The sequence below is a fragment of the Balaenoptera acutorostrata genome, chromosome 10 (genome assembly GCF_949987535.1).
Source record: "Balaenoptera acutorostrata chromosome 10, mBalAcu1.1, whole genome shotgun sequence".
Taxonomy (NCBI): domain Eukaryota; kingdom Metazoa; phylum Chordata; class Mammalia; order Artiodactyla; family Balaenopteridae; genus Balaenoptera; species Balaenoptera acutorostrata.
The window spans coordinates 36,678,852-36,693,443 of NC_080073.1; the positions used below are offsets into that span (position 1 = coordinate 36,678,852).

The 14,592-nt window shown below is 37.0% G+C and overlaps 1 protein-coding gene across 27 annotated transcripts in view; it reads left to right on the forward strand.

The window, feature by feature from the left end:
• The window catches only part of PBRM1 (polybromo 1), a 106,737-nt gene that overhangs the window by 39,386 nt on the left and 52,759 nt on the right, over positions 1 to 14,592 (forward strand). For 14 of the 27 annotated variants that reach the window (XM_057555028.1, XM_057555022.1, XM_057555040.1 and 11 more), the window contains 5 exons: positions 2,147 to 2,288; positions 3,127 to 3,224; positions 5,327 to 5,371; positions 9,332 to 9,608; positions 11,896 to 12,001. In XM_057555028.1, the coding sequence (XP_057411011.1) occupies positions 2,147 to 2,288; positions 3,127 to 3,224; positions 5,327 to 5,371; positions 9,332 to 9,608; positions 11,896 to 12,001 (668 nt within the window). The remainder of the gene's footprint in view (positions 1 to 2,146; positions 2,289 to 3,126; positions 3,225 to 5,326; positions 5,372 to 9,331; positions 9,609 to 11,895; positions 12,002 to 14,592) is intronic. The other 13 variants (XM_057555045.1, XM_057555027.1, XM_057555037.1 and 10 more) reach the window with 1 other exon arrangement.

The following is a 14,592-nucleotide window of genomic DNA, read 5'->3' on the forward strand; positions in this document are numbered from 1 at the left end:
GAGCCTGCACATGTATCTTCCTTTCTAAAATGGATAAAGATAATAAAGGTAAAAATGTTTTTCACATGTCTAAAGTGTGCTTAAATATCACTCCTATATAAAAGTGAGAAATAAATTTGATTAACTACAAATGATGTTCTTTGTACTGCAGTAGAGTCAAGAGGCAAATAAAAGATGTTCCAGCTAGGCATTTTTGTGTCAGATTATGAATTATAAAAAGTCATGCAGCTCAGAATTTAACTGTTCGTTTTCTTATAGCTGTGCAAGAATTTCTCTTCTTACACCTTTTATCAATATTTTAATCACAACAGTTTATCTGCATTTAAATTTTGTATCTGTAGTTAAACCTCCAGAATAAGCATTGTCAGCTCTTAGAGAACTCATTAGCTTAAACAATACCTGAGAGATGGTTCATCGTGGTTTCCCTTTTCTGTTTAGAAAATGTTAAAATGATCATTGGGAATTCAGCCAGACAAAATACTTGAACCATCACAATATCATTAACAATAGTAGGAAATAAATAATGTTATAAAACATGTTGTTTTGTGACTCTTACAATGTGGGTTAGGTTTTGTAGTATACCCAGATAGAGGCAAGACGCAAGTAAAATTAAATGGGCAAGGTCAGAGTAAGCTGGTGTTTAAATGATGTTTTCATGGCAGTTAACTAACTTTCCATACAGTAGGAATTAAAATCCTTGTACTTGCTGGATTCTAGGAATAAGGTGGCCTAACGTATGTTTTGTGGTTTTGCATTTGTAACGTCTGTTTTCCTTATTTGATCAGTAAAGTTTTATGGTGTTTTTATTTAATCCAAACTTTGGAGGTTTTGTACGCGAGTAGGTTATAGAAAATTAGTTATTTGGCCTTCTTAAAAATAACATGGAGGGACTTCCCTGGCGGTCTAGTGATTAAGAGTTGGCACTTCCATTGCAGGGGCCCGGGTTCGATCCCTGGTCGGGGAACTAAGGATCCCACATGCCGTGTGGCATGGCCAAAAAATAAAATAAAAATGAACAATAACATGGAAATTAAGGCTGCCTTTCATTAAGAAAATGGACTAGAAATTGTTTTTTGTACTCTTTGCCTTGGAAAAGATGGTGACAGTCTTGTAGATGTTAAGAGGTTCCTTTTTAATTGATTGATTTTTGTCCTTAGTTTCTTTTCTCCCTCAGTCTTTTAAAATTCAGTCTAATTAAGTAGATTAGTTCAAAAGAAGGCAAATCCGCAGCCAGCCCAGTCACCTGCCTGCAACCTTCTTCCAAGTTCGACTTTTCTAACATAAGCCTTACTTTGTATAGGGACTTTATGAGAGTTGGTGTTAGTAATAGCCTTAGTGTCTGAGACAGCTATCGGAATTCTTAAGACTTAGGGTAAGTAAAAACCTCAATATTAAGCCATCGTAATTAATTACAAATGTTTGTATTGGAGGAAGAGTAGTGAAGGGACTCTGACATATCTGCCTCTCATTTATTATCTTAAGACTGCTCTTCAGGGAATTCCTCGGCGGTCCAGTGGTTAGGACTCAGCGCTTTCACTGCTGGGGCCGGGTTCAGTCCCTGGTTGGGGAGCTAAGATCCCGCAAGCTGCGCAGCCCAGCCAAAAAACAAAAAGGACCGCTCTTCATTGCCCATATGCAACTCGCCTGGAGGTTAAATGTGTATTATTCTAAACGCTCCTTCATGGAGTTGCCAGTACTTTCGCTTTTCTTTAACCCTCATCAAGTGGAATGGCCTCTTTATTTTCTAAAATGTGTAGATCACCATGATTCTTCATTAAGGTAGCTTAAAACCTCCCTGATTTTTATCTCTTCTTAGGGTTTGCATGTTAGCCACTAACAGGATTTTTCTCTTAGGATTTTTGCTAATATGTTTGCTTTATAATTGACCACCTTACTAGGTTCTGTTATTACTTCTTATAGTGTTTTATTCTTTTGGATTTTCAGTTAAATTGTCATATTGTCTAAATATAATGGTGCTTTTGCCTCTTCACTCTATATTTTGAAATTGTCACTTCTAGGCCTCTAATCAGTATCACTGGTAAAGATACCTTGTAGTGCTTGTCAGGATTTTTGCACTGGACTTTCAGGAAGTGTGTTTCATAATTTTCATAATGGAAAATTCTAAACATGTGTTTGTCTTTCACAGAACAAAGCTAAAGAATCAAGAATATGAAACTTTAGATCATTTGGAGTGTGATCTGAATTTAATGTTTGAAAATGCCAAACGCTATAATGTTCCCAACTCAGCCATCTACAAGCGAGTTCTAAAACTGCAGCAAGTCATGCAGGTATGATTTCTTGGTTTTGCTAAGTTGTTGTATGTATAATTGAAATAATTTTACACATTTTGAGTGTGTTCTTTTAAGATACATGATTTTCCTCCAGCAATATCACGTCATTCATTTCAGCCACAAGTACTGCTGAATATTTTTTTAAGAGTTTTCAGGACCATGTAGAGTAGAAATAATAGTTTAGACTGGTTTAGCTTTGTGAGTGGAAGAAGCAGGGATTTGTCCCTGGGGAGTAATTTTAGGGATGTCAGGAAGTTTCCCTCTAATCACAGATGATACTCTGTCATTTAGATTTTATTTCTTTGGTTCTATACTCTGTTTCTGTTAAGGTAGGGTTGGTCCTAGGAGAAGGGACATCTTAAGGCTAATTAATCATTGTACAGTGTCCATGAGTTTATTGAATCCTTTCTGAGGGCACACCTTGGAGCGCATCTGAGGCCATGGGTCTTTTTTTTTTTTTTTTTTAAATATTTATTTATTTATTTATTTATTTTTGGCTGTGTTGGGTCTTCGTTTCTGTGCGAGGGCTTTCTCTAGTTGTGGCAAGTGGGGGTCACTCTTCATCGCGGTGCGTGGGCCTTTCACTGTCGCGGCCTCTCTTGCTGCGGATCACAGGCTCCAGACGCGCAGGCTCAGTAATTGTGGCACACGGGCTTAGTTGCTCCGCGGCATGTGGAATCTTCCCAGACCAGGGCTCGAACCCGTGTCCCCTGCATTGGCAGGCAGACTCTCAACCACTGCGCCACCAGGGAAGCCCCATATGTCTTTTAATATTTATATATTCTAGAAGTGTTCGGCAGAGTGAGCTTGACTCCCAGGGTCTGCTCTGTTTTAGGCAAAGAAGAAGGAGCTTGCCAGGAGAGATGACATTGAGGATGGAGACAGCATGATTTCTTCAGCAACCTCTGATACTGGTAGTGCCAAAAGAAAAAGGTAGATACTCTTCTTATAGCTGGAGACATCTTCTCAGTTTCTTTTTATTTTGTTTTAGATTTAAGTGTAGAAAAGTACAGTTTCTTTAAGCTGTCAAGTATGAATTATCTTATAAGCTTTAACTATTTTATAACATTTAAAAATTCATTTGTAAATTGTATGATTAGTGCTTTTTTTGTACCATATTGGCTTTAGATAACATCGATAAAAACAACTACTTATGTAGCTTGGCAAAACATGTTATTCTTTTTGCTGTACAGGTTATTTTGTTTTAATGTGGCATTTAAGAATGCTCCTTAAATCTAATTTAGGTAATTTCTACATGGTGAATTACAAAAAAAAAAATCAGTACTACCACTGTAGTGAAGTAAGTCATTATTCTTACCTGTTTGTTTTTCCTTGTTAATCTGATCTTTATTTGCCATTTTAAGGATGTCAGATTGTAAAATACCAAGTCATAACTTCTTGTAGTTCATAAAAGGTTAGCTAGATATTTGGTTTTCTTTTCTTTCTAACCTTTCTGTCAACTTCCCTAACCCTTCCTTTTTCTCACGGGTTTTATGGAGGGGGGCCTTACTGTGAGATTCTGAAGCTGGACTCCTGTAAAGAATCATGCAAGACCATCTCTTTTGTCTGCGCCTCCCACATGGAGTTTCTCTGGCCTGATCTTTGTGGAACACCGTATTCTTCCTCAGCCTTAACTGTCTCACCATCTTTGTAACAGCAGGGAGGATACTTTAAACAAGGAATAAGCTCCATCACTAATAGCAGGGCTTGACAGATTCATAATTGAGTGAAGAAGTCATTAGTAACTATTAATACAGTTCTGTTCATGTATTAGTAGATCCACTGAGACCTGAGGATTTTAAAAAGTGGTTTAGAAAAAACAAGCTGTCTTGTTTTTCCCTATAAATAGCATTTGGGAAATTTTTTTTAACTTTGAAAATAACTTTGCTATGCTATGCCAAGGTAACTAAATTGATTGGTGTGCCCTGAGATGTGAGTCTCCTCCATTACTGGCCTATGAATTTCATCCTTCCAAGTTCTTAATTCCTTGTTATACCAGGGACAACGGAGGAAAAATGTGAAACCAGATCAGAGGCATCAAATCAAGAACATCTTTGAGTGTAATTATATAACTACTACAGCATCACCTGTGTTTTCCAGATCAGTCACCAATCAAAGATAAAAACTTCTCAGGCAAAAGAAGGTAATGGAGGCAAAAGTGATGGTACAGTTAGTGCCAACACTGAATGAAAAGAGAGATCTTAAACTAGTTGAGTGTTCAGAAAACAGTTCCAAGGACGCATTAGCCCAGGCCAGAGCCTTAAAAAAATATCTGTGGCTTGTACTTTGTGGGACAACCCAAATAGGTTAAATGAAAGTTATTATTCTAAAACCTCCCATAAAAAGAAAAGCATTATGTTCTTGAAATAATAAAATCCCACGTTAGACAAAAAGTCTTTTTGTGCACAGGTTTCTTAGGAAGTGTTTTGTTTAATGAAGTGAAAAATACAAGTAAGAGAAGAACAAATATAAATCATAGCTAAAGCAATAAAATAACATATCTGGGTTTGAAATACAGGCATGAGCACACATTAAGAGGTTGACAGAAGCAAGTCCTATACTTTGGACTGTGACAAAGGAAATAACATGACCAGCCTTTTAGAAGGTAGTTATTTTAAGAGGTTTTGGTAATAAGAAACAGACTTCTCCAGAATTCAGGCAAACATGACAGCCTAGTAGGTTAAGTTAAGCTTATCCAGAGAAGTCAGGGCCAAGTTTTCAAGTACCACTTGACTTGACTCCTAAGTATTGTGTATGATTCTGTCTTTGCCTTATTTTTTTCGTATCAAAGATTGTGAGAAAAATTACTGCGGGTATGTTCTCTTCATTCTGGGAATGCATTCTTCTCCCCAAACCCTCTACCCAAAAATCCACCTGCTATCTTCCATGTTGAAATGTTCCAAGTATTCTTAAAACCTTTTATCCTTTGGATTGAATAATCCTCTTTTTTCTCAACCATATTTGGTTTGTACATGACCTCCAATGTTGCTTGTTTTGTTTCTCTTCACATGTAATGTTTGTTTCTGCTTTCCCAGGAACACTCTTGACAGTGAGATGTTGGGTCTCAGGAGGCTATCCAGGTGTGCAGTCCTTTTTTATGCATAAACATATTTTTTAAAGTGTAACTTTTATGGCATGGTCAGTAGTGATTAGGTGAAAAGTGCAGCCTTAAGCATGTGAATAATGGTTTTTATTTGGATGCCAGTTTATTTTATGAGTAAAGAAAGCAGTATAGTTTAGAAGTATAGTTAGTAAAATGAGAATTAGCCTAGATATATTCAGGAGCTGTAATTTGTTGCCAGCTTTGCCAGGGGCAGTAAGCCCCCACAGCAGTCATTGTGGCTGTGCTTCTGCAGCAGAGGTAGAGAGGCTGAGAATATGGTACCATTGCCAGTGTCCAAGGGCTGGCGGGTGCTGATTGTCTTTTACAGAGTGGGGGATGGTGGAGGGATCATAATCAGTGTTGACAATCCAAGTGATGTCAGTCTGTGTTGGCACCTATGCATTGGGTTAGTGCTTCTTGAGCATAAATACATTCTTCAGTCTCTGATCTTGTCCATGTTTTATTTCTTTAAAAGCATCCATTCTTTTGCATGTTACTTACGATTTTTAAAAACAGCCCATAAGTTGCCATGTTATGGTCCTAGTAATCATTGTGTGGTGCTTTTATTTTCACCTTTGCCATCTGGCATTCATGGAGTGTCAGTTGTTTGCAGAACACCAGACTCTGCTCACAGGTCATAAAGGAGAACGTTTAGTCATCACCTCTACCTTCCAGGAATTTATTGGCCAGGAAAAGAGGCAGGTTAAAAACAAATGAACTTATGTGTGATCACTGTAGTAAAATAATTGTTTAAGGTACACAGTTGTATAATTGTATGGAAGTGTTGTGTGATTGCCCAAATAGCTTTAGGAAATGTGATTTCCCTATCATGCTTTTTCTTAAAAGTTAGATGTTCTAAAGTTATCTTTATGTTGCTACCGTATGTAGTCCACTCTACAAAATTACTGTATTATTATCTTCTTCCTAATATTTTCCTTAAGAAAAGTTTTCTTAGATAGTAAACTTAAGGAAAAGACCATGGATTGTATTTCTTTTATATCATTCATAGTATATGGCACTGGTTCTGGGTAGTAGTAGAAGAAATAGAAATGTGGGGCATCGTGGAGTAGTGTTATAACCCCGAGCGCTAGAGCCTTACTGCCCAAGTTCAAATCCCAGTTGTTCTTATCAGCTGAGCCTCATCTCAATTTCCTCATCTGAAAAAGGAGTTGATGACATTACCTGCATAGGATTGCTGTGAAGACCTGATTGCTTAATATGTTTAAAGCCCATGGAACTGGGCCTGGATGCAGTGAGTACTCACTAAATGTACTCACTCTGATTATTTTCTGGCAGTATTTCCTGCTGGCATCAAGACATGGTAGATTTCATTTTGTTTTTAGTCAGATGTTACTAGTCTGGGAAACTCCTTAAAAAGGTGAGTAAAAAAGTCCTTGAAGACTTGCAGATGAAATATAGAAAGCCTTGTGAAAGAAGGAACCTTTGGGTTTAGTTAGCTTCACAGTAGGCACCACTGAAGGTCTAGGGCCAGGGAGTTAAATGCTGGGAGACTTTGAAGCCTGTGAGCAGGGTTGACTTTGATTAGAGAGGCCCTTGGTAAGAGCTAACTTTTTTTTTTTTTTTTTTTTTTTTTATTTATGGCTGTGTTGGGTCTTCGTCTCTGTGCGAGGGCCCTCTTTAGCTGCGGCAAGTGGGGGCCACTCTTCATCGCAGTGCACGGGCCTCTCATTATCGCGTCCTCTCTTGTTGCGGAGGACAGGCTCCAGACGCGCAGGCTCAGCAATTGTGGCTCACGAGCCTAGCTGCTCCACGGCATGCGGGATCTTCCCAGACCAGGGCCCGAACCCGTGTCCCCTGCATTGGCAGGCAGATTCTCAACCACTGCGCCACCAGGGAAGCCCCCAGAGCTAACTTTTTATCATCCACTTGCATGATAAAAGTAGTCTGGTGATTATCAGCTGATTAAAGTCTCAGTTCTGATTAGTCACTTTATGGCCTTAGGTATTGACTTGAGTCTCTAAGCCTCTGTTTTTATAGCTGCAAAGTTGGGATAATAATTGTACCTGGTTCTCAGAGTTTGAAGATTAAATGATAGTGCTTAGCACAGTCCCTGGCATGTGGTAGAAATGTTAGCTGTAACTATAAATAGGATCTGGTGTGTATATCCAAACACAAATACATACATAATAAATAATAGCTTCATAGGAAGGATAATGATAAGGACATTTGAGAAGGTGGTCAGCCACAAACTATGAAGGTTAGGACTAACACCATGGCATGAAAAATTAAAAGGAAAGATCAGATCTAGAAGCGCTATGGAGGTCCTCTAGGAGTTGATGATAAACTAAGAGAAGCAAAAAGTGACATTGGTTTCAGTGTTTTAGGCTGGGTTTAGGGGTTAGGTGGTGGTCCTGGAAAATCAGGGATTCAGAGCGAAGCCCCTACTAGCTCATAATCTTCGTGCAAATTAGGAAAAGCACCCATTTCTCTTGACTTTCATTTATTGGAAAATTGCTGTAATACACTGATTTTGTTAGCGCAGAACCAATTATGGCCCATCTCCTGTAAACTTCTAAAACTGTATATTTATTATGTGTCTGTGACCTGAATTGACATCCCCTTAAGTATGGCACCCTTAAGTGCATAATGATAAACAACCTTGGTTTTGAACCCCCGTAAGAAGTATTTTATCGAAGTGTCTTCACAGGTGCTGATTAAAAAAGAATGAGTATGCCAGTTACAAGGTCTGGGATTTAATTTTATGCACCTTTCCCAAAATAGGGAAGAGTGAACAAACTGTTTATAGTTACTAGTCTGAGGGAGGAAGAGGGGATGTTCAAACAAGAATCTAAAAATCAAAGTGACATTGAAAACAGTAACCAGAAAGTATCACATAGGGGAATATGGCAGCTGTCTTTCAAAGTTACTTTCAAAAGTGTGGATATAATAAGGTTCAACATCATATTGGAAAAGGATAAAGTAAATATACCAGCCACCCAAGCTAATACAGTTATAAAAGAATATGAAGTTTAGCTCTTGAGTTATTTCTGGCAGTCAGATTAAAAGTAATGGGCCTGTGGGTCTCGGTCTCAAAGGCAATGTAAGGATCTGGAAAAATGTAAATAAAATAACAAAACTGGATGAGTTCAGAGAAGATTGTTTGACCCTAATGACAAAAGTTTTGCTTGCCTTTGAGGATGGAAACCAGTTACATATCACTCTCTTGAAGTGAATGATACAAATGGAGAAAGGATACTCTAAGTGTTATACGTCCTAAAGCAGTAAATTTCAGTTATTAGACCAGTTACCAAATTCTGTGATATCAAATTCAGGTTCTGAAATTTTTCTTTAGAGGCTTCTTGTAGGCTAAAGTCATCTGTGTTCTAATCTTTGCTCAGATGTGGAGCTCTGTGATGTTGGAGCTTTGTCCTGCATTCCCCTTTTATTATTCACTTGCTAAAGTCCTGGACTGAGAGAGTTCTTCCTCTCACATCATCCCCTCAGGATATGCAGGTGTTCAGGAGTGGTTGTCATAGGAGATGGGACACTTCTCTTTGTGTTTGTTTGTTTAAGGGAGAACTGTTAGTAAGGAATCAGCAGTTTTATTCCACTTTTGCTCTGTTCTTAAAAAATATATTTCAATTAATAACAGCATTTCATTTTCTTTGGCATTAGACAAGATCTATTTTCAAGCATTGCATTTCATAAATATTCTAAACACGTTTGTCTGGTGTTCTTGGGGGGTGCTCCTGCCAGAGTCACTATGTTTTAACTATTCTGAAAAATTTCCTAATATTTGCTTATAGCTTCCAGCATGTTTACTGTGTTTGTGCCATACATAATCAATACATTATAATCATTATGAAGCACCTGCCCACAATTAATTTGTTAATTTGTTTTATTTCGTGTTCATCCTTATATCAAGAAAACTGAACCTGTTCTCATTTTCCCCCTTTTCTCCCTCGCCCCTCAACAGTAAAAAGAACATTAGAAAGCAGCGAATGAAAATCTTGTTCAATGTTGTTCTTGAAGCTCGTGAGCCAGGTTCAGGCAGAAGACTTTGTGATCTATTTATGGTTAAACCATCCAAAAAGGACTATCCTGATTATTATAAAATCATCTTGGAGCCAATGGACTTGAAAATAATTGAACATAACATCCGCAATGACAAATATGCAGGGGAAGAGGGAATGATAGAAGACATGAAGCTGATGTTCCGGAATGCCAGGCACTACAACGAGGAGGGCTCCCAGGTGAGGACGTGTGGGAATCCTGGAGTAGGTACATTTTCTTTTGATCTTGAGAGACCAGGTCTAGAGGCCTAACTTAGGTTGCTCTTCTCAGTGACTAGCTTAATATTTTGTCTTTTCTTAATTATTTAAAATGGGAGGCAGGACACTGTAGAGGTTAAAAGTTTGTACTCTGTACAGTTGTCCCTCAGTATCGGGAGTGGGGAGTTGGTTCCAGGACCCCTGCGGATACCAAAATCCACAGATGCTCAAGTCTCTTATATAAAATGGCATAGTACAGTCGACCCTGCGAATCCCATGGGTTCCATATCCATGGATTCAGAGCGTCAAGTGTAATCTGGCATCCTAGATTTGAATCCTGCTCTGCCAATCCCTGTGTAAGTAACTTATCTTTTCTGAGCCTCATCTGTAAAGTGGAGATAATAGCAGTACTTGCATCAGGGTTATTATAGGATTTAAATGAGACAATATTTACAGAGCATGTAGCACAGTGCCTTGTATTCAAACACTCAAATGAAAGCCAAGGACAATAAAATCTTTCATCATCATTATTATTACTATCCTCAGTAGCCATACTTCTCTAAGGATAGTCTGGAAAATTGTATAATTATATAAATATTAGGATATTCCCAGTAATGCACCTTTGAATAATTGATTTTGTTATGAAGCATCTTGATTTTCAGTTCTTTGTCAGTAAAGCTAAGATACATTCTTCCTTTCATATTTTTTTCTATTTCATGTCCTTTACTTAATTTTTTTAATTGAGGTATAAGTGACATGTTTCAAGTGAACAACATAGAGATTTGATATTTATATATATTGCAAAATGATCACTGCAGTAAGTCTAGTTAACATCCATCACCATATGTAGTTACAAATTTTTTTTCTTGTGATAAGAACTTTTGCGATCTGTTCTCTTAGCAAGTTTCAAATATGCAATACAGTATTATTAACTATAGTCACCATACATTACATCCCCATGACTTATTTATTTTATAACTGGAAGCTTGTACCTTTTGACCTCCTTCATTCATTTTGCCCTTCCCCCACCCCCACCTCAGGCAGCCACCAATCTGTTCTCCGTATCTATGAGCTTGGGTTTTTTTTGGTGGGGGGGGGGGTGTTTTTAGATTCCATATAAGTGAGATCATACAGTATTTGTCCTTCTCCATCTTAACTTATTTCACTTAGCATAATGCCCTCAAGATTCATCCACGTTGTCGCAAATGGCAAGATTTCATTTTTTTTATGGCTGAATAATATTCCTGTGTGCGTGTGACATTTTCTTTATCCATTCATCCATTGATGGATGCTTAGATTGTTTCCTTATCTTGGCTATTGTAAATAATGCTGCAGTGAACATGTATTGGGGGTACATAGATCTTTTCTGAGTTTTCTTTATCTACTTTAAATCTCCCAGAAATAAAAGTACATTTTCAAATTGTTTATTTCCTTTCTTATACTATTACATTTCAATATAAAATAAAGTAGGCACTGAGGGTGCTTGTGATCAAAGAAATGGTTCTCTCTGTCATAGGGGTTTACACTGTCCTCAGTGTCATTGGCCAATGTGCCACTTGTCTGCCACTGGTAAAGAAAAAAGCCACCCTTAAGAGAGGTTGCCAAAGAAGAGAGGTCAGTTATTCCCTCAGCCCCTCTGCTCTGGGGGCAGTCATGGAGGAGAGCCTTTGTAGGGGGAGTGGGAGGAGGCAGCTGTGGGGGCAAAACAGTTGGGTGCGTAACCTTGTCCTTGGCTCTGTGTTACCACCTTCGGCCCAGTCTTCATAGAGAGAGAGCCTCAGCAGGGATTCTTGCTTTTCACAGATCAGATTCCAGGCTGTGAACGCACACTGGTGTTAAATCCCTTTTAATAATGTTTGAGATGTTTCTCTCCAACTATCAGATGTTTTTAATTTTTAATTTCCATTGAGCTAAGTCTGCTACCTTGAGGGTCCAGTGCAAGAGAGATTTATGAAGAAACAACACATGTAAATATATTTCAGAACTTTTGCAAAAACTTGCAATGATTCTGGTACAGTAGTTCTCACACTTTAGCCTGCATGGGTGCACATTAGAGTCACCTGGAAGACTTTAAACAACAAACCAGTTGAGGCTGAGGCCCACCCCACGGAGATGTGATTTTGTTGCTCTGTAGTGATCTCAGGCTTTATTTCTTTAGTTCTCAACTATCCTAACTTATGTTTTTAAAACTTCTTTATGGATGTATATTATACTTCAGTAGAAAGCTTCTTAGAAAAATAATTTTAATTATATTTGTAATTAAATATAGGTGTACAATGATGCGCACATCCTGGAGAAGTTACTCAAGGATAAAAGGAAAGAGCTGGGCCCACTGCCTGATGATGATGACATGGCTTCTCCCAAACTCAAACTGAGTAAGGCAGCCTCACACTTCATTGTTCAGTTTAGTCCATCAAGGATAGATTGCTGATTTACTGAAATAACATTTAATTAATTGGTGAATATAATTGAACTTGCACTCCAGCATGGAGTTTCTTAATTCCTCTCAAGCACTGTCTTCTGTATTTTAAGTAAACGTAAAAGCACGTGAGGAATAGAAGAATATAATGTCAAAGGTTTTGCTTTTTTGAATGCAGTGGACATTTTGTAAATGTTAAATAGTAAGAATAGATATTTTTTCTACATGTGATGCCTGGAAGCATATAGTGGCAGATTTTATTTTCTTTCTTTTTTTTTTTTTTTTGTATGTTTGTTTGCTGATTACTAGAATTAAAAATGAGTCCCAGTAGTTCCTCCTAGACAGAATTTGATAGGTTAGAGATGTCTAGCCACTGTACTGTAAGTTAACTTGGCTGTCTTTTGAGTGTAGTCTGTGGATGGTTGTTTGGTTGAAAACTGTGAGAGAGAAGAGAGACAGCAAAAACAATTAGTACCATTGGGCTACAGAAGAGGTTTCTACCTTATTTAAAATATATAAGTAAAATAAATACCAAGCAAATGACAGTGGTGTTGTCAAATATTCTTTAGAGTCATATTTGCTGAAAAGGGAAAAAACAAACAGACCCTGATTTTTTATATGAAATGACTGTAAACTGAATTTACAATAGCTTTGGGTATGATTTATTGCTAAGTGATCATTCCTTTTTGTTAAGCCATTCATTTATCTCTTCATGGAGTTGTAAAAACATACAGAAGGTTTGCAGAAATGAAAACCTTCTAACTTACAGGGATATAATGCCTTTTAAAACTAGAATTCATTATACAAGTTGAGTTAGGAAACTAATGACAGATAGATACTTTAACAGTAACTATCTCAATATATATAAATACATTTTTTTTAAAGTTCAGGGAAAGGAAATTTTAACATGCAATGTTAATTTTTTCATTTCTCAATTTTATGAAAAATTCAAAACATATGTAAGTATAAAGAATAGTACAATGAATCCCTGTCTATACCTGTTACTCAGCATTTATCAAGATTCTGCCATACTTATTTCCTATCTTCCGTTTTTTCCTTCTTTTTTCTTTGTTCTGAATTATTTTAAGCCAAATCCAATCATGTCGTTTTATTTCTACATAGTTCATTATGCATCTCTAAAATACGCAGGTATTTTCTTAAATAACCATGAAGTCATTGTCACACCTAACAAAATTAGGAGTTTCTTGGTTTCATCTAATACCTGACAAATTTTCAAATTTTACTGATTGTCTCACAAATGTATATTTATAGTCAGTTTCTTCAAATCAGGATCTAATTAAGTTCTGTATATTACATTTGATTATTTTGTCCTTAAACTCATAGTTTAGAGCAGTCCCCCTCCTTTTTTTATCCTTCATGCCATTAACTCTAGAAACCTGGTCACTTTCATGTGCAGTCCAAATTTCTGGATTAGTCAGTTCACTTCCTTGTGATGTCAACTTTTTCCTTTATTTCCCTATTTCTCATAAATGGAAGTTAACTTTAAAGGCTTGATTAGATTCAGTTTCAACTTGGCAAATAAGGTCCACACATTGCATTTGATTGATAGTTCTTTTAATCTATAAATTCCCCTCCATCTCTCTTTTTTCCCTTGCAGTTTGTTGAAGAAATTGGGTTTGTACTATAGTTTCCCACAGTCTAGGTTTTGCTCATTGTGTCCCTTTGCTGTAGTTTCACGTGTTCTTTTGTCCTTTTTAGTTCCTATAAATTGGTAGTCGATCAGATTTAGATTTAAATTTGATTCTCCCCTCCCTTTGACACAGAAACTGACTTCAGAGGTGATATAGTGTCTTCCATCAGGTGGCACGTAATATCTGGTTGTTTCTTTAAATTATGTTAATAGCTATTGATGCTTAATTCATTGAAGAGCTGTTAGATAGTGATAATTTAATTTTATCATTCCTTGCTCATTTACTAACTGGAATACTTCTATATAAATAAACTTTGCCTCATCCAGTGTTTCGTTACCCAGAGGTATGGTTTTTTTGTTTGTTTGTGTATATTGTTTGGTTTTTGAAAGGATAAAAGCTAGATTTTTTTTCCCCTTTTATTTACCAGTTTTCAAAATAATGAAGTACAAAGAAAATAATGCATTGGTTTACTAAAGTCCTGCAACACATCTATCCCATTGTTTGTTTGTTTGTTTTTATGTATCATTAAGAACTACTAGATTTAAACATATTGCTGAGTTTTAATAACCCATTGCAATTATGGTTCTTGTTGATACTTACGTTGTCCCAGACTGGCTGCTATGGTCTTTTGACCTGACCATGGTAAGAAGTCGTTGGTAGATTCTTTACTGTCTAGTGTTTCAAGATATACCAGGCTCATCTTGTATAGACTAGGAATTAGCCATTTGCCAAAGAGCTACTAACATTAGTATTTGAAATCAGTATTCCAGAGCTGTAGTCTTTATATAGTCAAAATTATATAGGGGTATACTGCAACTGGGTTGGTCACTGTTTCTAGAATTTTCAGTGGACAGAGCTAAGAAATTTTGTGTGTGTGTATTTTATATTTAAAGAG